This window comes from Streptopelia decaocto (genome assembly GCF_964273445.1).
Source record: "Streptopelia decaocto genome assembly, chromosome: 2".
NCBI classification, from domain to species: Eukaryota; Metazoa; Chordata; class Aves; order Columbiformes; family Columbidae; genus Streptopelia; species Streptopelia decaocto.
Window position 1 is genome coordinate 17,927,040 of NC_138655.1, and position 24,262 is coordinate 17,951,301.

The 24,262-nt window shown below is 38.2% G+C and overlaps 1 protein-coding gene across 3 annotated transcripts in view; it reads left to right on the forward strand.

Annotated features, from left to right (window-relative positions):
* Positions 1 to 24,262, forward strand: part of CSMD3 (CUB and Sushi multiple domains 3) — a gene marked incomplete at its 5' end in the record, with an annotated part of 631,488 nt that overhangs the window by 602,594 nt on the left and 4,632 nt on the right. For all 3 annotated transcript variants that reach the window (XM_082045128.1, XM_082045129.1, XM_082045130.1), the window contains 5 exons: positions 5,435 to 5,546; positions 6,883 to 7,062; positions 13,505 to 13,570; positions 15,645 to 15,803; positions 22,956 to 23,068. In XM_082045128.1, the coding sequence (XP_081901254.1) occupies positions 5,435 to 5,546; positions 6,883 to 7,062; positions 13,505 to 13,570; positions 15,645 to 15,803; positions 22,956 to 23,068 (630 nt within the window). The remainder of the gene's footprint in view (positions 1 to 5,434; positions 5,547 to 6,882; positions 7,063 to 13,504; positions 13,571 to 15,644; positions 15,804 to 22,955; positions 23,069 to 24,262) is intronic.

Below are 24,262 nucleotides of genomic sequence, written 5' to 3' on the forward strand. Positions count from 1 at the left end.
CTCAAAGGGTTATCAAAATCTAAATTCCTGGAACCTACACTAACAAAAGCACAAATATCACCATCTCACGTTTGAATGTGTTTCAACTGTTAAATAGGAGCTGTGTTACAAAGAGGTAACAGATTTTTGCATATATTTTATCGTTTGATATTGATTTCAGCAGGCAGAAGTAGATCAGGTTCTTCTGTGGACAAATAACATCAAAGTAACAGTTTAGTACTACTTTGATATCAGGCACGGCATGGAAATGAGTAGCATTACCTGCTTTAATTGTTATGAATATATATTTGTGGGATGCTTACCTTTCATCTGAGTATTCTTGGTTTGACAGATCTACCTTAACAGTGCACTACAATGAAGACAAAATGTCTTTAGAACTTAGTGAATCCTGACTTCATCTGTAATCTTGAAAAAAAAATTCTCCTTTGAAAGAAACTGTGGTTTCGAAACATTTTTTTCAGCTATATTACTGGTAGCATAGAAAATTGCTTATAGCACTTTCACCATAAGCTACTGTAACACAAGAGACTACTGAATTGAAGAAACAGTTTAGAATGGCTTATATCAATCAGTCATATACATAAGATTTATTACTTCTTATACTTTTCTAGCATATGTTTTTGTAGAAATTCAGCTGTTTTCCGCTACATTAAAACCTGAAGGAAGCCAAAAGGCAGTCTGAATTTAGAAAGTAAAATAGCCATATTAAAATAGTAGTAGCCCTGTGTTAGCTCTCAGGTTCTATTTTATGAAATTCCATATGAAACTTGATCTACAGATGTTGAGAGCAGCCTTGCAAATAATCTCCTTCTGTGAATGTAATACTTATAAAAGCGTTAGTGTTGATTGAATTGTAGGATGAAATTCCAAGAGAAATGCTGTACTACCACAGTATAGCTGTCTCTATTAGCACAGTTGGGATCATCACCGCATCAATGAAAATGTAATTTAAGCCTTATCAGACCCCATGTAATTTTCCTGGTTCCTTCTGCTTCAGTCTAGTGTCAGTGGGGGATGTTAGTGTCAGAACCTGGAGTAATTAACTGACAGGAATGTGATTTTGACGCTTTTTTTTTTTTTTTTCTTTCCCCCAGTCTCTGTCATTCTTGATTTACCTAGCATTTGATGTAATGCTTCTCACACAGTTTTACACCACTCACACTGCATCTCCACATTATATTTGAATCAAATGCACCTATATATAAGGTGCATTTCACCTGTGTTAGATACTTGTTCTTTTTTACCCCTGAAACCTGATTCTGTTCAGGGCTGCATTTCTTTAAGAGACCATGGATAAAGTTGTTGACAGTAGTGGGGTCTCTAGTGCTGAACCTGTGTTACACCTCACAGAATCACAGAATGTTAGAGATTGGAAGGGACCTTGAAAGATTATCTAGCCCAATCCCCCTTCCAGAGCAGGAACACCCAGATGAGGTTACACAGGAAGGCGTCCAGGCGGGTTTTGAATGTCTCCAGAGTAGGAGACTCCACAACCTCCCTGGGCAGCCTATTCCAGTGTTCTGTTTCCCTTACTGATAAGAAGTTCCTTCTCAAATTTAAGTGGAACCTCTTGTGTTCCAATTTGAACCCATTGCCCCTTGTCCTACCATTGGTTGTCACCAAGAAGAGCCTGGCTCCATCCCCATGACACTCACCCTGTATATATTTGTAAACATTAATGAGGTCACCCCTCAGTCTCCTCTTCTCCAAGCTAAAGAGACCCAGCTCCCTCAGCCTTTCCTCATAAGGGAGATGCTCCACTCCCTTGATCATCTTTGTTGCCCTGTGCTGGACTCTCTCCAGCAGTTCCCTGTCTTTCTTGAACTGAGGGGTCCAGAACTGGATGACAATATTCCAGATGTGGTCTCACCAGGGCAGAGTAGAGAGGCAGGAGAACCTCTCTCGACCTACTAACCACCCCCCTTCTAATACACCCCAGGATGCCATTGGCCTTCCTGGCCACAAGGGTACAGTGCTAGCTTATGGTCATCCTGTTGTCCACCAAGACCCCCACGTCCCTTTCCCCTACACTGTTATCTTATCTCTTATCATACTCACACCTGTAGTCTTTTTCACAGTATCCTGTGCCTCCAATTCTCAAGAACCTTTGCTATCGTTCTAGTGCCAGGCCTGTATTCTTCAATACCACATCACACTATTGGTAAATAGCTCATTCTGCACGTAATAGCTTATTGTTGAAACAAATTAGAAGACCTCAAGACTGGGAATTTTTTAAGACCATAGCTGGCTGTATTGTAGCGCCACCTGCTGCCTCTGGCACAACAATATTGCAAAATAAACTCCAAAAGTAATTTGCGTATTACTTTTTAAAGTCATTATTATTTTTAGTAATTACATATCATTGTAGGTTTTGTTTTAGGGGCAGGGAGCCTCATTCTTTTATTTATGTATTAATTATTTTGAATAGCATGGCAGCACTTCTAGAAACTTGTTAATTACTTGGGCAACTGTTGTATTTTTTTGTGATGCTCTTGGGACTTACATATATAAAGGTTGTATTTCCCTAACAAGGATAATACAGGTGACATCCATTTCTTTTTTGAGGAAATAAGGAAAACAGTTTCGCCAGCAGTTACTCTTTTGGGTAGAAAAGTTGGTATTGCAATAGCTGGTTGCAATATAAACAGTGGTTTGTTTTGCGATTTCTTGGGGCGGGGGGGTGGGTTTTGTGTCTTTGATGGTTTTGTTTGTTTGTTTCTTTTAAATACTGGAATGCTAGCAGCTCAGCCTTTCCACTTACTTGGCAACTTGAGCCATTTCCTTACCTCAGTGTTCTACCACAAAATAACTGGTTTGATACTTAGGCAACAAAGCTTCAGTGAAGCCATATGGTAAGGCAGAGCTGCAGTGAAGATAGGCACACAGTGGAAAACAAAAAAACAAAAAAAAAAAAACAAAACAAAAAACCAAAACCTGTGTATTTCTTGGTTCTTCTCTTTAGGTGAACAGTTTTCCTTCAATTTATCTGCCCAGCAGAAGACTCAGTTCATAACCCAGAGTCATTAATAGGCAGCTAAAGAAAAGAGATAAATTACAGAAAGTTAATAAAAAATCACCTTCTTTTTTCACTGTTACCCATAGAGTCCTGTAAGTGTAAAGACTTTGTGGACTTGATTTTCCAGCCCCTTCAACTAAAAAAGTATGAACTTTCTGCTCAGACCATTCCTGATGAGTAGAATCACAATATATTGAATTTTGCTAAATATACTGATTTTTTTTTTTTAATTTATTGACTTTTTATTCCTCTAAAGAGATTCTGTTCAGTGACAAATTTATTTTAGGTAATATCCTGTTAAAAAAGTAGGAGAAAATGACAAGATCGCAGTTATCTGATTAATTAAGTATTGCCCATATTTAAATGTTTTTGAGCTAATATATAAAAAATAATCACATTGTGAGAACTGTCAAACTCTGAAGACACTTTTAAAGAAAAAAAAGAGAACGTAACACATAAAATGTTAATTCAAAGTAAGTGAGGTAGTGTAGTTAAGCAGTTAAAGCCATACAGTATCTATTTCTGGAGTTGCTGTTGACTACTAGAGTTTGAATCTCTAACTTATTTACAGTTTAAAATGAGGCACCTGAGTGTAAGTGCCCAATTAACCTGCTTACCTCATTGACTTCTGTGATGTCCAGCTACTCCACGTCACAAAACAATTATATTTTTTCTTAAATATTTTCTATTCAGGAAGATCATAGAGTCAGCTTTGAAAGAATAATGTGGAAAGAAAATTGAATACCTATTCAGATATATATGAAGAAACTATGTTCAACAGTTAAGCTGAGATTTGGTTTTGGTTGGATTTTTTGTGGGAACAATTGTGAAATGGTCCTGGTTTTAGAAACCTCATCAAAGTATTGTCTTCCTTGATAGCTAAAGATTAAATAGAGCAGGTGTTACTTCTATAGCTGTGAATGGACATTGCTTTGACAGAGGCAGATTACTGAAATTAACAAATCCTTTATAAGACTAGTACTTGTTTTAAAGTAATTTATTAATGGTGGTTGTTTTAACTAAGATCTTTACTGCACAAAAAAAGTACTTCTATTTCTGCTTGGTGAAACTTCTAAAACTTTTAGTATTTTCCCACTTCATACTTAATTGTGAAAATGATTTAGTGTATTTTCTTCAAAAGCTTTTAAAAGTAATTACATAGTTCAGTGAGCACAGTAAAGAGGTAAAAAAGGAGAGTTCAATTTTAAATCATGTACTGTGTTGAAGAACTACTATTCATCGTTCATAGGTTATTATTAAATTTCGTTCTGATGAGAACCTTGAGCTGAAATGGAATAGTAGTATAAAGTTTCAAATGACCAGTTGTAGCAGAGAAATGCTGTTTCCCAGGACTAAACTATTGTTGAGGAATTCACTTTTTTCCTTTGAACATCAATTTGAATCAAGTATTATACATTTATACAAAATAAGGAAAAGAAAAAAAACAAATCAAACCAAGCAAACAAAAACCCAACCAAAACCAAATAGCAACACCAACCAAAAAAAAAAAAAAAAAAAAAGTAAACAAAACAAACCACACAAACAGATCCATAAATGTGCTGTCACAGACAGTTCTAAGTTTTCAACTTCTTGATGAAACATGAGTTGATAAATACAGTTCAGTGCAGAAGAGTAGATGTGATCTATGCACCTTAATATTTGAGTTAATGACACACTGCATGTAATAAACTACTCTCTGAGTGATATATTTGTAACATAATTTCCCTGCTTTTGATGGAAATGGAATTATTTGCATTTTCATCAATGTCACCAAGACTGGACATGTTGAACTAGTTATTCCATGTTATGTTTGTGCAGAAACTGTTATTGACTAAAGAATTCTATTTTCCCTTTTATGGAACACATACCCATAATAAGAATAATAATTAAAAATTAATCTCAGATGAATTGCTATTGTAAATTTTGATGTACCTGTGTTCCAATTTCTATTATCTGTGTGGTATAAAGAACAATTCTTTTTTTAGCTCTTGTCATCAAAAAACAAAATTAAAATATTATGGAGCATTATAGTTTCTGAAACATAAGACAAAGTTGTTGACCAGGTCTTGTATAATGTAATGAAATATTTCTCATTATAATTTGTGAATTCATCCAGCATTCCACAAAAGGGGGATCTAGTTTGGGAAAGGTCCAGCAGAATCTATTACACATTTAAACTATGTGACCTCCCTGGTTTGCTGCAAGATTGCCTGACTGGCTCCTCCTTGGTCCAGAGCTAGAAAGTCACAATAAGCTCGATTTCCAAACTCACAGTGCCCTAACTGTTCTGAGCCCAAGCCAATATACCAGAAAGACCACAGAAGATAAGGTTTAGATTGTCTTCCATGGAGGACTTCAAAAGAAAATATACTCATGTTTCCTCATAAAAATATTACTGTGTTTTCTACTTTTCAACAGGTAGGAAATGTTGTTCAATTTCAATGTAAAAAAGGACACCTTCTGCATGGTTCAACAACAAGAACTTGCCTTCCTGATCTTACATGGAGTGGAATCCAGCCGGAATGTATACGTAAGTAAATGATAGATTTTTGATGTTTTTTTTTTTTTTTTTTTAATCTAGGCTATTTAATTACAGGAACATTTTTATAAAGTTAACATCATTGATATAGTTTTATTAACTTAGAGTTAATAAAAATTTGCATTGCTAGCTTCCAGCAGCAAGAATTGTGATTTTGTGCGTGAATTTTTCTATGAACGGCTGTAGAATTAAAAGAAACACAATGCAAAATAATGAGATTTATATACATCTCTTCATCCAGAGAGATGCTGAAGTTAGTTTCTATCTAAGAGGTAGCAACCCTTCCAATGAAGACAGTGAAAGAGTTGGGAGGAGGTGGTTAGAATAGGATATGGAGGAAAACCCTGCACAACCCTAACTTGTACTGGAGCAGATAGTTACAATCAGTTGTAGTGAAGTGTTTGAGCTGTTTCCCATCTAAGGAGTCAGGGTATTTTAAGAAGAGGAGAAAAAGGGTTTGTAATTTGAAATTTTTGAATCTGAAATTGGGGTGATATTCTTACTTGCTACAGGAAGTAGCATTTAATTTCTCAGATCTTTTACACTTTGGTAAATAGTGCTAATATACTGAAGGTATAACATAATGGTTAATCTTTGTAGTTTTTCAGCTAGCCAGCTGTATTTTTCTGGAAATAGTCTTACCTCATAAGGTCTGACCTTATAGAATCACTCCAGTGTTTGAAGACAATATCCACAGAAGAAAACCATTTTAATGTTTCAGTTGGTGCTAGCGTTCCCCCTAAGCAAGCAGCAAATCACTAGCTTAGTGTGTTGAAAGGTGGGCTCTGCTCTTGGATGTATGCTGTTTTTGAGATAACACAAGACTCCCAGATTCTTGTTGTTAAAGACATAAAACACTTTCATGAGATTAGAAACGGTAATTAATTTTTCTGCCTGATATTTAAAACTTGCCTCACAATTTTTCCTTGACCTTTCATAGTGTTTTCCAAATGATCCATTTATTTACTGCTACTCAATGCTGCACAGATATCATAAGTCATGTAGGTCACAAGCCACGATTGCTTTTAACTGTCGTAACATGCACTGTTTGTGTTCACATATGCACACAATTAATTTTGGTTGTGCAAGTGCATTTAAGTTGGCTTTTGGTCCCATGAAATTGAAAGGTCCATTTTCAAGAGTGTATTTACAGGCTCAGAATAGTAATTTATAGACTATGTAGTAATTTTTAATGTGAATCATAATAAATTAATATATGTATTGATGCCTTTTTCTTCATAAGTTACCTGTCAGAAAGGGTAGAGATTATTTTTCCAGAACTATTGTCACCATTTTGACTGAAGGATATTTTCTCTTTTCATTCTAGCTCACAGCTGCAAACAGCCAGAAACACCAACTCATGCTAATGTTGCAGGAATGGATCTTCCCTCGCTTGGTTATACACTGATTTACACTTGTCAGCCAGGCTTCTTCCTGGCAGGAGGATCAGAACATAGAGCCTGTAGGTCTGATGGCACATGGACTGGGAAGGTTCCAGTTTGTGAAGGTAACTCTTCTGTTTCCCACTGTATCTCTCATCGATCATATTTCAGTGATGTTCTTTACTTATAGTCTAATAAGTTAAGGGAGAATGGCAAGGACAAGAAGGAAGGAGAATATCTAAGCGGGTAATTCTAATCCTTTGCCAGTTGTGTTTAACGGGACTTTAATTTGTGTACCTGACTTTAATTTGCATGCTGAGAGGTGTCAATTCCAAATAGAATTTTAGAGGCCAAATACTTCAGTAAAACCTGCTTTTAGACTTCTGTCAGAGTCAGGTGTGGACTACATTCTCATAAACGCAGTGGAATAAGAATCCTGATGCTTTCATGCATACGTACTAAATTTAGATCAGGATAATTTTATTTACAGAGATTGTATCAACTGCAAGACAGCTATGACAGTTTCAGTACTACCGTGGTATAGTTGCCATCACAGAAATATGGTGGGATGACTTGCACAACTAAAGTGCTGCTATGGATGGCTATAAACTCTTCAGAAGGGATAGGCAAAGAAGGAGAGATGGTGGGTTAGTCCTGTATGTTAGTGAGTGGTTTGACTGTCTAGAGCTTGATAATGTGTTGATAGGCTCAAGTGTTTATGGGTAAAAATCAGGGGAAGGTCAAAAAGTCAAATATCATTGTGGGCATCTGTTCTAGAACACCCAACCAGGATGAAGAGGCACACAAAATATTCTATAGGCAGAAAGGAGAAGTCTCACAATTGCTAGCCTTTGTTCTTATGGAGGACTTCAGCTTACGGACAGTACAGAGAGCTTTGGCTGGAACTCAGTAATAAAGGGAGAATTTATGGTCTTTGGAAGTAGCGGGAGGCAACTCAGGAGGACTACAAACTTGTTGTGAGGTTATGCAGGGAGAAAATTAGAAGGGCTAAAGCCCAGCTAGAATTTAATCGAGCTACTGCCATAAATAGACTTTTTTTTTTTTTTTTTCTGTAAATACATCAGCAACAAAAGGAGGGCTAAGGAGAGTCTTCATCCTTTATTGGATGTGGGAGGAGACACAGTGACAACAATGAGGAAAAGGCTGAGGTACTTAATGCCTTTTTGCTTCTGTCTTCAATAGTAAGACCAGTTGTGCTCCAGGCACACAGCCCCCTGAATCAGAAGACAGGGAGGAGAGCAGTTTGAAGCCCTCATAATTCAAGGGGAAATGGCTAGCGACCTGCTACACCTCTTAGACCCACACAAGTCTATGGGGCTAGTCGGAATCCACCCAAGGGTATGGAGGGAGCTGGAGGAAGTGCTCACCAAGCCACTTTCCATTATTTATCGTCAATCCTGGCTAATCAGGGAGGCCACAGTTGACTGGAGATTAGCGGATATGATGCTCATCTACAAGAAGGGCTGAAAGGAGAATCTGTGAAATTACAGGCCTGTCTGTCTGACCTTGGTGCTGGGGAGAGTTATGGATCAGATTATCTTGACTGTCATCATGCAGCATGTATAGGACATAGTATCAAGCTCAGTCGGCCTGGGTTTATGAAAGGCAGGTTCTGCTTGACCAACCTGATCTCATTCTATGAGAAAGTGACTCACTTAGTGGATGAGGTAAAGGCTGTGGATACCTAGCGAAAGCCTACCTAGACTTCAGTGAAGACTTTGACACTGTTTCCTGCAACATTCTCCTGGAGAAACTGGCTGTTCAGGGCCTGGACAGGCATACTCTTTGCTGGGTAAAAACTGGCTGGATGCCCAAGTCCAAAGAGAGGTGGTGAAAGGAGTTAAACTCACTTGGTGGCTGTCAGAAATGGCATTCTGCAGGGCTCAGTATTTGGGCCAGTTCTATTTGCTGTCCTTAACAATCGACTGTATGAGGGGATCAAGTGCATCTTCAGTAAATTTGCAGATAACACCAAATTGGGTGAGAGTGTTGATCTACTTGAGTGTAGAAAGGTTCTACAGAGGGATCTGGACAGTCTGGATCAATGGGCTGAGGCCAGTTGTATGAGGTTCAACCAGGCTGCCTGGTCCTGCACTTGGGTTACAGTGACTCCAGGCAACCTTAGAGGCTCGGGGAATAGTGGCCGGAAAGCTGCCTTGCGGGAAAAAGACCTGGGAGTATTGTCAGACATACAGCAAAATATGAGCCAGTAGTGTGCCCAGATGGTCAAGAAGGCCAACAGCATCCTGGCTTGTATCAGAAATAGCATGTCCATCAGGATTAGGGAAATGATTTTCCTCCTGTACTTGGCACTGGTGAGGCTGCACCTTGAATCCTGTGTTGAGTTTTTGGCTCCTCACTACAAGAAAGATACTGAGGTCCTCGAGTGAGTTCAGAGAAGGGCAACAAAGCTGATGAAGGGTCTGGAGCACAAGTCTTATGAGGACCGGCTGAGGGAACTGGGGCTGTTTAGCCTGGAGAAGAGAAGGCTTCAGGGAGATCTTATTGGTCTCTACTACTACCTGAAAGGAGATTGTAGTGAGGTTGGTATCAATCTCTTTTCTCAGGTAACAAGTGACAGGATGAGAGAAAGTGGCCTCAAGTTGGGTCAGAGGAGGTTTAGATTGGATATTAGGAAAACTTCTTCACAGAAAGGGTCGTCAGGCATTGGAACAGGCTTCCAAGGAAAGTGGTTGATTCAATATCTCTGAAGGTGTTTAAAAGATGCGTAGATGAGGTTCTTAGGGACATGTTTTAGAGGTGAGCTTGGAAGTGGTAGGTTAACAGTTCAGCTCTATGATCTTGAAGGTTGTTTCCAACCTATACACAATTCTGTGATTCTGTGATTCCATTCTAATATCGGAGATGCCTAAATTCCAAGTAGATGTCCAAATCTCTGTACTGAATCAATCCATGGGGTTTAATGAGATTTTATATTTGTATGTACACAGCAATATACTTTTGCGAACAAAATGTATCTATCTATTCTTGATGTTCCAACATAGTATTTTGTATCTCATTTTTACTACATATGTTATCATGGCAGGGTATGAAAAACCTCATGGCAGAATCATGGTGATAATGGTGTCTTTCATGCGAGATGGTAGAGCGGTGGATGTGGTCTACCTTGACTTCAGTAAAGCATTTGACACGGTCTCCCACAGCATCCTTACAGCTAAACTGAGGGAGTGAGGTCTGGACGACTGGGTAGTGAGGTGAACTGCAAACTGGCTGAAGGGAAGAAGTCAGAGAGTTGCGGTCAATGGGGTGGAGTCTAGTTGGAGGCCTTTATCTCACGGAGTGCCTCAAGGGTCAGTACTGGGGCTTGTATTATTCAATATATTAATCAACTATTTGGATAAGGGAATAGAGTGTACCATCAGCGAGTTTGCTGCTGACACCAAGCTGGGAGGAGTGGCTGACACACCAGAAGGCTGTGCTGCCATCCAGTGAGACCTGGACAGGCTGGAGAGTTGAGCAGGAAAAAATTTAATGAAATACAAAAAGGAAAAGTGTAGAGTCTTGCATCTGGATAGGAACAACCCCAGGTTCCAGTATAAGTTGGGGAATGACCTATTAGAGAGCAGTGTAGAGGAAAGGGACCTGGGGGTCCTGGTGGACAGCAGGATGACCATGAGCCAGCACTGTGCCCTTGTGCCCAGGAAGGCCAATGGCATGCTGGGTTGTACTAGAAGGGGGGTGGTTAGTAGGTCGAGAGAATTTCTCCTTCCCCTCTACCCTGCCTTGGTGAGACCACATCTGGAATATTGTGTCCAGTTCTGGGACTCTCAGTTCAAGACGACAGGGAACTCCTGGAGAGAGTCCAGCACAGGACAACAAAGATGATTAAGGGAGTGGAGCATCTCCCTTATGAGGAAAGGCTGAGGAAGCTGGGTCTCTTTAGCTTGGATGAGACTGAGGGGTGACCTCATTAATGTTTACAAATATATACAGGGTGAGTGTCACAAGGATGGAGCCAGGCTCTTCTTGGTGACAACCAATGGTAGGACAAAGGGTAATGGGTTCAAACTGGAACACAAGAGGTTCCACTTAAATTTGAGAAGAAACTTCTTCTCAGTAAGGGTAACAGAGCACTGGAACAGGCTGCCCAGGTGGGTCATGGAGTCTCCTACTCTGAAGACATTCAAATCCCGCCTGGACACATTCCTGTGTAGCCTCATCTAAGTGTTCCTGTTCCAGCAGGGGGATTGGACTAGATGATCTTTTGAGGTCACTTCTAATCCCTAACATTCTGTGATTCTGTGATTCTAAGATAAATCCTCAAGAATACCAAGTATTTGGAATTATGTTTCCCGAATAATTAAACCACCTTTCAGATTGCTGATACCTAATGTTTCAGATGTATTTATCCCCAGACCTCTTTCAGAGACATTCAAAGGCTATATAACCAAACACTGCTACTTGGAAGGGAAGTAGGAAATTAATATTTTGTATTAATAAAAACAAGTGTCCTGGAATTACATGCCAGGCAAATGTTGGGGGAAAAGATAGCAGACCTTCGGGAAAATGGTAGAAAGCAAGCTGCTAGAAAGCTCATGACTTGTTCAGTACTCAGGAAGTGCTATGGAAGACCAAATGTGATTGTATTTTGATCCAAGAATTTTCTGCTTATGATATTAGTATTAGCTGTCCTATCTGACAGTAAAGAACCTTTTGAGATTTTTTTTTTTAAATTATTTGATGGTACCTACAACTGTATCTACCTTGGCAATGCCCTGATAAAATGTTACAGAAATGCAAAGTTTTTAAGATCAGAGTTCTCACTTCTTGCTCTTTAGCATTAGAGAAAGAGAAGAATGAGCAACATATTGCAAAGTATTAATTCTAATTAGACAAAGTAAAATATCTTCCAAATTTTTTCAATCTTATGTGTTACAAAGAAGTGAAACATTTACCTCCTATGGAAGACAGAAGAGCACCAGGTCAGGTTGTTCACCTGTGATTGTGAAGTTTGCAAAAATAGCTTGGAAATGGATGAAAAGGAATAAAACATTTGCAGTTGAGAGCTCTAAAAGGATCTGTAGGGGAATTCAACCAGAATTTGGTCCTTTAAATACAAAACTGCAATCTTGAAAGTCCTACTCAACAAATATCTGGATTTAGAAACTTAAACCCAATAGATAGCTTTAGTTTTAGGTTTGTATTTAATTTTTTTATGTTAATTTTACCTTGCATTTAAAATTTCAGTTCTGAATTTGACTAGAAATTTATCTACCTTGACAATGTTGCTTGACTTGGCAGCTTTTTATACTAAAGCCCTTTGGAAAGTATGATCTATATATTTATAAACTGATCTTGATGTAGTCTTGATGTTGAAATACACCCTTCATGTTAACCATGTTCAGTAAGTTTCTTTTCAAACAGAGAGGAAATAGAGATTAGTAACAGGCCATGAGAACTTTAGGCTGAATTCCAGCCCCTGCCCTTGTTTCTTGCCAGTTTTAATCTGAATACCAAGAGCAAGCTTCTGTAATAAGGTAAAAATTGCTCTCAAGAAAAATATTCTCAGTGCTTCTTGCTAAACCTTCCTTTCTATGCAGAAGAATACTCCACTCAGAGCACTCAGAGAGAAAGAAGTTGCTTTTCTTTTCTATTTTTTTTTTTTTTTTTTTTTTTTTTAGAATATAAATCGGAGAGGAAAGTCCTAGGTTCAAAGACAATTCCAAAATACAAACCACAAAATATTGGAGCAGGGAATGCAACTTAGTATTGCATGAGATTATTCTACATTAGGAGACAGCATTGTGTGTCTTCTTTATAGCCCAGTGAATCTGAGTTAGTTTCTACAAAATAAAATAGCTTTAGTTGCAGGAAATGACACTGTCCCATTGCATTTAGTTCATCATCTTTAGCAGTGGGAGAGTTCCTGCTCTAAGCAGAGAAGAAATTAAATTCTCAAACTTCCAGTGTTTAAATCACCTGAGCAGCTGGAGATACTGTGAACAACATCATTTGTTTCTTTCTTTCTGTTACTTATCTGTTTTTTAAAGAAACAATGACCTTAGCCATTGTTATGAGATAAAGTATGTATCTTCAGGTTCTTAGTCTTGAACACAAGATGTCTCACTCAGTACTGTTGAAGATAATTAAGTCCTGGAGAGAGATGCAAATTAGAACACTTTTGTTATGTATATCTTAACTGTTTGGTTTTACATTGTTTCCAGTCAAAGCACTATTCATATGGCTATTTTATGTGGATCCTGATTTGAATGACATAACTTGCCTTAATTGACATATTGAAAGACATCTCACATATTATATGAACAGTCAAGGACTGTGAATTCTGAAATCTGGATTCTGAAGTGAAAGCTTACACTGTCTGAGTATTTCAAAAGACTTGGTAGCATTCAGGTAACCAACTTAGGAGAAAATGTGGCAATGGAAAAAATCAATGGGCATCTGCTCTTGTGATACTTATATATATCCTTCATAACAAATAATTTGCATTATGGAAATTATTTTCTTGGTTTCTGAGTAACATATTTGCTACTGATTTATCTTTTTATCATTCATTCTTTCTAACAGCTGGTTCCAAAATATTAGTGAAGGACCCCAGACCAGCTTTGGGAACACCAAGTCCCAAACTAAGTGGTAAGTACTTTGAGGTATATATAGTTCTAAACAATTTATATAGAAAAGACAATGAGAATCAATTCGGTGAGACTCCACTGTGTGTCATAGTATGAATAAAGGGTATTAGAATAAGCATTACACTAACAGAACAAAACCATCATTGATTAAATAATGCCCCAATGTTTAAGTCCATGTGACTTCATGATATTATTTATATCCATATACAATTTCTAACTGTTGTGTGATGAGAGTTTTATTGTCTTCACTGAAATCACTATGTTCTGAGTAAGATCCAATGCAATTTACCTATTCAGAAACTGTATTACTAACCTAGAGATAATTTAAAGCCTTTGCGTTTCAGGTTTTTCCACAACCTTGGAGTTCTTTTACATATTGTTAATTTAAATTGCTTTATCTAAATGCTTCAGTATTAACCTTCAACTTAGCCTTCAAAAAAGCTAATTTTAACCTAGAGAAGGTAGTCTCTCCAACTCTGGCTAAAGTGAACTCCAATTTTAACTGATTTGCTAAAGAAGACTATCTTTGGATGTCCTGACTAGATCCAAGAGGAGCGTTTCTCTTTCTACTGAAGAGACTTTCTGAAGAGAGAAGGCTCCTTAACTAAAATTAGTCTTTGACTATAACTTTATTAAATGTCTACCAATGAATAAAAATTTAAAAGTAATTTTCTGGCATAGGGAGCTTTGGGGGGCTTTAAAAAAAAAGAATTGCAGGTTGTACACTACTTCAAAACTGTATTCATCAATGATCTGCTGCATGATAGTCATATTTTCTTTTTTTTTTTTTTTTTCTTTCAGAAGCTTTTTGTACAATCCCAATTAATTGCAAATAAAGTACATAAAGATCAGTTTTCCTGAAAGTAGTGAAATTCCAGGCAGATCACCAATCAACAGCATCAGACTGTTTGCACTATGCAGTTTGCTTGCTCATGGCTTTCAGCCCCAGTACCTAGGTGTTTTTCTTTTATGTGTCTACTTGTCAAAAAATATATGCATATACATACACAAAAAAAAATACAAGGAAAGCTCTTCTATCCTCCATGGGGATTACAATCTGTCTCTGTGACCCATAAAATAAATGATGAAAGAAGACTGTAGGGTATTCCAGTATGCCCCAGTCTTAAATTTTGGGATATACTGAGAGAAAAAGGGGTAACTACTCTTCTGTGTTTATCTGACATCAGATGCCAATGCATACATGAACTCAGCTTAAGATCAGTGTGAGTGACCACAAATAATGTGAAAGCACTGATTTTAAATAATGATTATTTGTTAAAGGGCTAAGTTGGATACACTTCCTTTGGAAAGTGCAGTAAACCCATTCTAAGTCACCTTCAATTTAATTGTTTAAATGGTAGCTTCTGTTAAGATTTTAAAGATTTGCATGTATCTGTTTTTACTGGATAGGTAACATTTTTTTTAGTCATATTCTTGCTGGAATAACATTATGTAACATTTACAGATAGATAATAATAAATGTTAAATGTTAAAGTATAAGTCTAGCATATTTATTCTCCCTGCAGTCTATGACTTCTTTTTATGGTGAAGCTCATAATATGTTTAACATTTGAAGACAAGACAAAACTGCCTATATGGGGTTTCTGTTAGAAAAATGTCTAGGTAATAAATAAAATGCTTATAATCTTGTAATAGAATTTAAATATGCTTGTAAAATTTTTGATATCTAAATTGATATTAATTTCTACAAAATGTAATCCTAGCTGTATGTCCCTGCCTGTCTGTGCTGGCATAGAAAAGATCTAATCTTTTGGTTACAGCTGTTAAATTTGATTTTGTGAAATTGGTTTGATTTTAGGACATGTCCCTATTTCAGGAAAAGAACAAATGAAGGTACAGTTGTTGTTGGGTTTTTCAGTACTAATGCATTTTTTTCATATATATTCATGCCAGGTTTCTATACTTTATATGTGAAGATTATGCCTAATAGACTGAAAAATAGCAAGGGTAAAGCAGAGAAAATGCTGATATTTATCATATATTTTATTGGATGTTTGACTTCATAAGTACTACATATTGCAAAATTATTTGAAACATGTTTGATGTCTGTATAGTTCCTGATGATGTATTTGCCCAAAATTATATATGGAAAGGATCTTACAATTACAAAAGCAAGAAACAGCCCATGACTTTGACAGTCACCAGTTTCAATGCAACTTCAGGAAGAGTAAATGCAACACTTACAAACAGTAATATGGAATTGCTGCTATCAGGTATGGGATAAAAACCTTAATTCTTTCTTTTTTTTTTTTTTTTTTTTTTTTTTTGCTTTATATATATATTAGTTCCCTGTAACTTTATGCATAATACCTGGACTTTTAACATCTTCTTGAAACTTTCTTAGCTTATCAAAGAAATTTTCATTCTAGTTCAGCTCCTTTTCAAACATAGGGATTTTTCCACCTTTTCCTCTTTTTTAAAATTTCCCAGGTTTCTACTATATTTGGAGTTAATAGTCAATAAGAAGTGAAAGAATCATCCAAATTCTCGTATTTCTTCCTTAAATATTATGTATAAACTTAAATTATTGTTCCTTAATTCTTAATCATAAAATTTCCCTACAATAACTTATTAATGACTAATAAGCAGTATGATGAGGCTGGTATGTGTTGACCTAGCAAGGCAGAGTTACTTAATGAACATGGAACGCAAGGAGAGATGACACTTGTTCGACTAGCTGATATAGTTGAAAAAAGTAGCTGCCCTTTGTGTTGTGGTTTCAGAAGAAGCCTTGGATTTCTTCCTTGGTTTGTGATATTCCACAGTCTCTGCCACACAGAGCACTGTTGCCACGCTTATGTTGGCACAATATGCACAGTTTTCTATGCTGTGAACCATTAGCAGAAACTACAGATAAGGCTTGACAAGCAAGCAAACAAAAATACTTAAAAAAAATATTTGGGTTTATAGTTTTTATTTGCTTTTCAAACTCTGTCAGTTGCTTGATTCAGGCATCTCAGCCACACAGACAATGGGCCTGTCACAGTATCACAGTATCACAGTATCACAGTATCACAGTATGTTTGGGATTGGAAGGGACCTCAAAAGATCATCTAGTCCAATCCCCCTGCTGGAGCAGGAACACCTAGGTGAGGTCGCACAGGAACATGTCCAGGCGGGTTTTGAATGTCTCCAGAGAAGGAGATTCCACCACTTCCCTGGGCAGCCTGTTCCAGTGCTCTGTCACCCTTACTGAGAAGAAGTTTCTTCTCAAATTTAAGTGGAACCTCTTGTGTTCCAGCTTGATCCCATTACCCCTTGTCCTATCATTGTTTGCCACCGAGAAGAGCCTGGCTCCATCCCCATGGCACTCACCCTTTATATATTTATAAACATTAATAAGGTCCCCCCTTAGTCTCCTCTTCTCCAAACTAAAGAGACCCAGCTCCCTCAGCCTTTCTTCATAAGGGAGGTGCTCCACTCCCTTAATCATCTTCGTTGCCCTACGCTGGACCCTCTCCAGCAGTTCCCTGTCCTTCTTGAACTGAGGGGCCCAGAACTGGACACAATATTCCAGATGTGGTCTCACCAGGGCGGAGTAGAGGGGAAGGAGGACCTCTCTCGATCTACTAACCACCCCCCTTCTAATACACCCCAGGATGCCATTGGCCTTCCTGGCCACAAGGGCACAGTGCTGGCTCATGGTCATCCTGTTGTCCACCAGGACCCCCAGGTCCCTTTCCCCTACACTGCTCTCTAATATGTAATCTCCCAACCTCTACTGGAACCTGGGGTTGTTCCTGCCCAGGTGCAGGACTCTACACTTGCCCTTGTTAAATTTCATTAGGTTATTCCCCGCCCAACTCTCCAGCCTGTCCAGGTCCCGCTGGATGGCAGCACAGCCCTCCGGCGTGTCAGCCACTCCTCCCAGCTTGGTGTCATCAGCAAACTTGCTGATAGTACACTCAATTCCCTCGTCCAAATCGTTAATGAATATATTGAATAATATTGGCCCCAGCACTGACCCCTGAGGCACTCCACTAGATACTGGCCTCCAACTAGACTCCGCACCATTGACTACCACTCTCTGGCTTCTCTCCCTAAGCCAGTTTGCAACCCACCTCACTACTCCATTGTCTAGACCACACCTCCTCAACTTAGCTGTGAGGATGCTGTGGGAGACTGTGTCAAAGGCTTTACTGAAGTCAAGGTAGACCACATCCACCGCTCTGCCATCATCCATCCACCTTGTTACATTCTCATAAAAGACTATGAGGTTGGTCAAGCATGACCTACCCTTGGTAAAGCCATGCTGACTGCCCCTAATAACCCTCTTATCCTTGATATGCCTTGAGATGGCACCAAGGACAAGCTGTTCCATTACTTTCCCAGGGACAGAGGTGAGGCTGACCGGTCTATAATTACCCGGGTCCTCCTTCTTGCCCTTTTTGAAGACTGAAGTGACTTCTGCTTTCCTCCAATCCTCGGGCACCTCTCCCGTTTCCCAAGACTTGGCAAAGATGATGGAGAGCGGTCCAGCAATGATTTCAGCCAGCTCCCTCAGCACCCGCGGATGCATCCCATCTGGACCCATGGATTTATGAATGTCCAGACTATTTAATTGCTCCCTAACCCAGTCCTCATCAACTAAAGCAAACTCTTCCATTGACCTGTCTTCATCCGGGGTCTCAGGGGTACGGGGCTCCCCAGGACAGCCTCCGGCAGAGTAGACAGAGACAAAGAAGGCATTCAGTAATTCTGCCTTCTCTGTATCTTCTGCCACCAGGGCACCCACCGCATTCATCAGTGGGCCTACACCAGAGGAGTGGCAGGCTATAGCACAGGGATACAAACGAGCATAGAAGAAACAACAGAAATCAATATTATTACTCAGAACTTAGTTTCTTGAAGCTTCACCATCTGTCTACAATGCTTTTTGAAAGGACTGAAGAAGCCTAAAATTTATGTATAGTTCTGTATAGGCTGGACACTGATGGTTTTAATCTTGTTTATCTCTTAAGAATTTCTTTGAATTAGTTCAAGATCACTCTTTATCCCATAGGTGTTAGCAAGGAAAGAAGTGACAAAACATTAACTTGTTGGAAAAAAGAGTGGGGAAAGTTCTTCCCATATGTCTCTGAGAAAGGTGGTCTATGGAAAGCATGTAATGGACCAAAGGATCTGTGTCTGCTGAGCTCTTAGTTTCTAGTATCTGGTAGAGTGGTGAATTTTTTTCACTAGGTTTGTCTGTTGAAGGTATTTTGTAGGTGTCCTTTGAAGAGTCACACTTGAGAAGCCATAGATGGATTGAGTGTTTCTTAAAATATTTTCTGAATGGTAACTGTGCTTGTCTTGACTGTGTGTGTGAATTTATTCTATCATATGATGTCTGTTTAGTTTCAACCATGTAATTTCTATGAGACTGTTAGGTATGGCAGATGTAGTATTTCATATTTTTAGGATTAGCAAAAGTAAAAGCTGTAATTTCTTACCCAAACTACTTGAAATAAAAAGGTTCCCTCAACTGGACACAAAAGTGATTACAAATGCCCATTTTTTTTTGCTCTACACACAGGTAGTACAACATCAGCAGGTAATTAATATTATTTTCTTCCCTGTTTTGCAGATACCAAACTGAGATCCTGTATATTGAAACAGTTTCTTAAGGCCAGGGAAGTAGGGATGGCTCAAAAAAGACATTTAGATGCCAAGAAGCTGATTTATCCAATTCTCAATTTGTCGGTTTCTGAAATGAAGGGTAGTTCTCTCCTCATGCAGCACTTACTGTTTTGCATTCCACCATTTGCTGCATCTTTTTTTTTGCCTTTTTTTTTGACACCTGTGCTTGCTGTAATTATATAATAGCATACATGTCTGTCACAGGATAGAACCGTGCATGTTCTTTTGATCATTTTAGAATTAGTGACAATAGCAATGCTATCATTGAGATTAAGAGAAGAGAAAGGTGCAGCTTTAAATTGTTTGGCTCAGATTAATCAGTCTCTTGTACACTGGGATACCAGTTTCCAGCTCTGAAGAAGTACATTGACCTTTCACCAAGAAATGCTTGTGAATCCACCATTACAAATTACCAGAGAACAGTGGTTCCTTGGCTTGTGGAATAATTTTTCTCCATGGTCTTGTCTGAGAGTACATAACGCATGTTTATGCCCGTGTACACACACCACAGCCCTCAGTGACTGCCCTCAGCCTCGTGCAAGTATTTCATACTGTACATTTGTAAGAGACATGGCAGATGTCATTGATTTTTTTTTCCCAAGTTCCAAATGATTTTTAGATGTACACTATCCAAGCTCGTGAAGTGAGCAAACACTATGTGATAATGTTAATGCAGTCCTGAAGACAAGAAAATAAACCCTATCTTACCTAGATGCAGCATTAACATGAAAGTAAGTCTACTTGTTAGCTCAGAGGTGATTTATATATAATGACATCTCCTATAGGGCAATCACCTATCCTCAATGTAGAGAAGGCTTTTGTTCTGTGAATTTAGGCATGCAAATGAGAAACAGGAGCTGTGTTGCCCTGTCTCTTACTACAGCTTCTGAAAAGAGCTAAGAGGTTTGCATCTTAACATGAACTGAACTTCTGAGACACCCATCTCACCACAGTCTGTAGTGAGAATCTAGAGTGAATAAACAAAGAGAGAGGATAAAATTAAATGCCTTCTCTTAGTGGAGATATATCTGGGCATGTAATCTATTTCTGTTTTATAAGTATTTGCTTTTCTCAGATTAGCAGCCAGCAAGACAAATGTGATTACGCTTTTGCTTCTCTGAAACTCATTTTAAAACAAAACCATCACACACCACATTCTTCTGACCATGTACACAAAACTCTTAGTCTGAAAAATCTGCTGTCCTCCAGATCATATCTTTGCAACACTGCAGTCCAATATTAAAATGCTAGTTTGTGCCAGTGTTTCTTCCTTCTCTGCCTTAAGATGCAATGAGCACTAAGTATCAGGGTATTTCCTTCCTTCCTTCCTTCCTTCCTTCCTTCCTTCCTTCCTTCCTTCCTTCCTTCCTTCCTTCCTTCCTTCCTTCCTTCCTTCCTTCCTTCCTTCCTTCCTTCCTTCCTTCCTTCCTTCCTTCCTTCCTTCCTTCCTTCCTTCCTTCCTTCCTTCCTTCCTTCCTTCCTTCCTTCCTTCCTTCCTTCCTTCCTTCCTTCCTTCCCTCCTTCCCTCCTTCCCTCCTTCCCTCCTTCCCTCCTTCCCTCCTTCCTTCCTTCCTTCCTTCCTTCCTTCCTTCCTTCCTTCCTTCCTTCCTTCCTTCCTTCCTTCCTTCCTTCCTTCCTTCCTTCCTTCCTTCCTTCCTTCCTTCCTTCCTTCCACTAGTGTTTTTGTGCAGCCTTAGTTACACTTTTTCACTGGATAGTGTCGTGTGTTGACTTTGGTTGCACACCAGGTGCTCACCCAGACACTCTATCACTCCCTCTTCTGAACTAGACAAAGGAAGAAAAATAGGATGAAAGGCTTGTGGGGGGAGATAAGAACAGGGACAGATCACTCACCAATTACCATTACAGGCAAAATGGACTTGACTTGGAGAAATTAATTTAATTTAGTGTCAATCAAATGAGACTAGAGTTATGAGAAATACATGAGGTCATAGCCTCATTCAGGCATCTAACTGGTCCAGTGTGGACCTCCATGGGCTGCAGGGGGACAGCCAGCTTCAAACATGGTCAGCACCATGGGCTGCAGGGGAATCTCTGCTCTGGTGCCTGGAGCACCTCCTGCCCCTCCTTCTTCTCTGACCTTGGTGTCTGCAGAGCTGTTTCTCTCACATATTCTCACTCCTTTCTGCTGACTGCTGGTGGCGTTGCATAGTTTTGCTCTCCCCGCCTTCTTAAATACATTATCCAGGAGGTGCTAACACTGTTGCCGATTGGCTCAGCCTTGGCCAGTGGCAGGAGCCGGCTGCCTTTTTCTCAGTTGGACATGTGGGAAGCTTCTGGCATTTCATCACAGAAGCCACCCCTGCTGTCTTTCCACTCGCCACACAGTCCCCAGACAGACAAGCAGTACCTTCTCCTACGTCTCAGTGCTGTCTTCAGTTCCTGTTCACATCACAGAATTTGGATGAACATGAAAATGGGAAATGACCAAAATTAAGGGTACCTCTCTGTTGCTGGAGTTTTCAGTTAATAAAAAGAGGTCTAATTTAGTTCATGCATAATTAGCAGATACTAAGTCTAGTCTGAAGTCACCCACATTTGTTAGTCAGTAAAAATTAAAAAAATAAATATATAAAAAGGGAGGGATGAAAGCCAATGTTTAAGTGTAATTCATTTACAGCATGAAGTTTGTTCTGTGATGTATTGGGTCAATAAATCAGTGAATTTTAATTTCAGTGTAGTGGATTTTTCTGCAGGTAAAAGTATAATTCTTTGAGGGTTTTTGTCCTTTTTCTTGGTTTTGGTTTTAATTCTGTTTCTGTTAAAGTTTTAGCCATCACTGGCTTTTGTTCCTATAAAGTGCAATATAACCTTGTGTGGTTCTACAAATAGAAGATTTCATATGAAATGGAGAGTAATTTCCATGCTCTGTTAGAAGGAAATGATCATACTAGAGAGGTCTCCTATTTAAAATCTGAAGTTTAAAACATTAATTGATAACAATGGTTAAAAATGTGTGGGGGGGAAATCTTTACTATATTTTCATTATTCACCATTGTCTCTGTAATCACTAAGCATATCATACTATTTTATTTTCATTCTCCAAATTAACAACTAAGGTTATTTTGTTTCTAAATATATATATATATATATATATATATATATATATATATATTTTTTTTTTTTCAGAACTGAAAATAAGTCAATTAATTATGCCTACAGTGTAAATAAGGTTATATACAAGTCTTGTCTGGAAGAGACTGTGTTGTATTATTGACTGACGAAGAACAATTGATTTTTTTGAGATATTTTCAAATTTAGAATTTTTTAATTTAGCACCAGGTTTTGGAAAAGAGTTTAGATGTTGTTGTTCTTATTATCACCTTCTTTACCTCATGACTAAATTACAAATACTGAAAGTGGGGATGTGAGGTTCAAATACACTCTACCTGACTCAGAACAGTATTTTCCATCTAAAATCAGATTACTGTCAATGTTTGCTTTATATAAGGCTTGTTACCATAACTGTTAAGTAATAGCTGTGTGTATAGTTTCCCTTCTGTCCTCTCTACAAGCTAAGCTAATAATGGTTTCTATTGAAATACTATAATAATTGAAATAATTTCACAAAAGTATGCATCTTACTTTAACTAAAATGTGGGTAACAATGCTACTTATTCTTCCTGCTTTCCCTTTTCAAAGCAAGAGATTAAATGCTTATTCTTAAAGATGAAATTATTTATATACTCAACACAAATATAAATTTTTAAAATTATATTCTACAGGAGTGTATAAAAGCCAGGAAGCTCGGCTAATGCTGCACATATATCTCATTAAAGCACCCTCCCATACTTCTGTGAGCAAGTTGAAAGAGGAAAAATGGGCTATGGATGGTTTTGTGAGTATATTTCTTCTACAAAAGAGATTTCTTTGTTTGAAATCATGCTGGTGTTCTACACTCAAAAAATCTTGAGACATATCAAATGGGAACTTGTTATCAATGCCAATTCATTAAATGAAATGAAAATTTCATTGTAAGATACAGGAGACCAGTCTGAGCGAATATATGAGAATAGTCATACTGTGTAGGGACAATTATAATGCATGTTAACACAGAAGTCTTTCTCTTACTTCTCTTTGAATTCTATTCTAATATATTGAGAAATTTTATCATCATAATAATATACTATCAACTTTTAATAACATTATAATATATGATACTAATATAATAGGAATTTTTATCTTGAGGCTGGCAGTCATGTTTTACTTTTTGGTGATATTTTTAGAAACACCATGAGAAAGCTGAACTGTTACATATTTGGAGAAAGCAAAACAGATTGTTGCAATTAAACATTAAGCCCCTTGGGGGTTCTGGGGCTGGGCTTATTCTTTAAAATGGAGAAGAAGAGAGCACATATCTGAGAGGAGGAGGTGAAGAAGAGGGGAAAAAAAGAAGCAGCAGCCCAGGTGTCTGGGATGTGTTTAAACCATGAAAAGGAAATCTCTTCAGAGAACAGACAGGAAAAGCAAACATCACCCAATATAATGCTAAGGCTGGAAAAAGCTGAGTGTGCTGGGGGCCTGAGACACTTTATGTGCTAGACAGGAAAGTAGATTTTTTTCAGAAAAGAAAAGCCCTAACACTAATTGGATGATGATGAACACTCATAAAGCTGTATTACACCATCTCTTTTTTCAACTAATCTGTCTGTTTACTTATGTTTCACCTGCTGCTAAAGTACTATAGGGACACCAGTATGGATGCACATGTCAAAAGAAGAGAAGAGGTGTATATTGAAGTGTATGCATAAATTTATACTTGTATAACTTGTGGCACTGCATCTATAATAATTTTTAAAAAGCTGCAAAACCAAAACAAACCCCCTATGTTACAGATTAGATACTGCAAAATGGCTTAACTCCCTTGGTTTGTCCCAACTTTAGGTTTAATGAGCATGATCCTGAGGTGAAAAAAAGACATGGTAAAAGCAATAAATTTGCTTTCAGACTTCTAAATGTACAAAAGTACACAGTACAGTCCTTATATATGCTATTTACATCGCGGTTTTATTTGACTTTTTTTTTTTTTTTT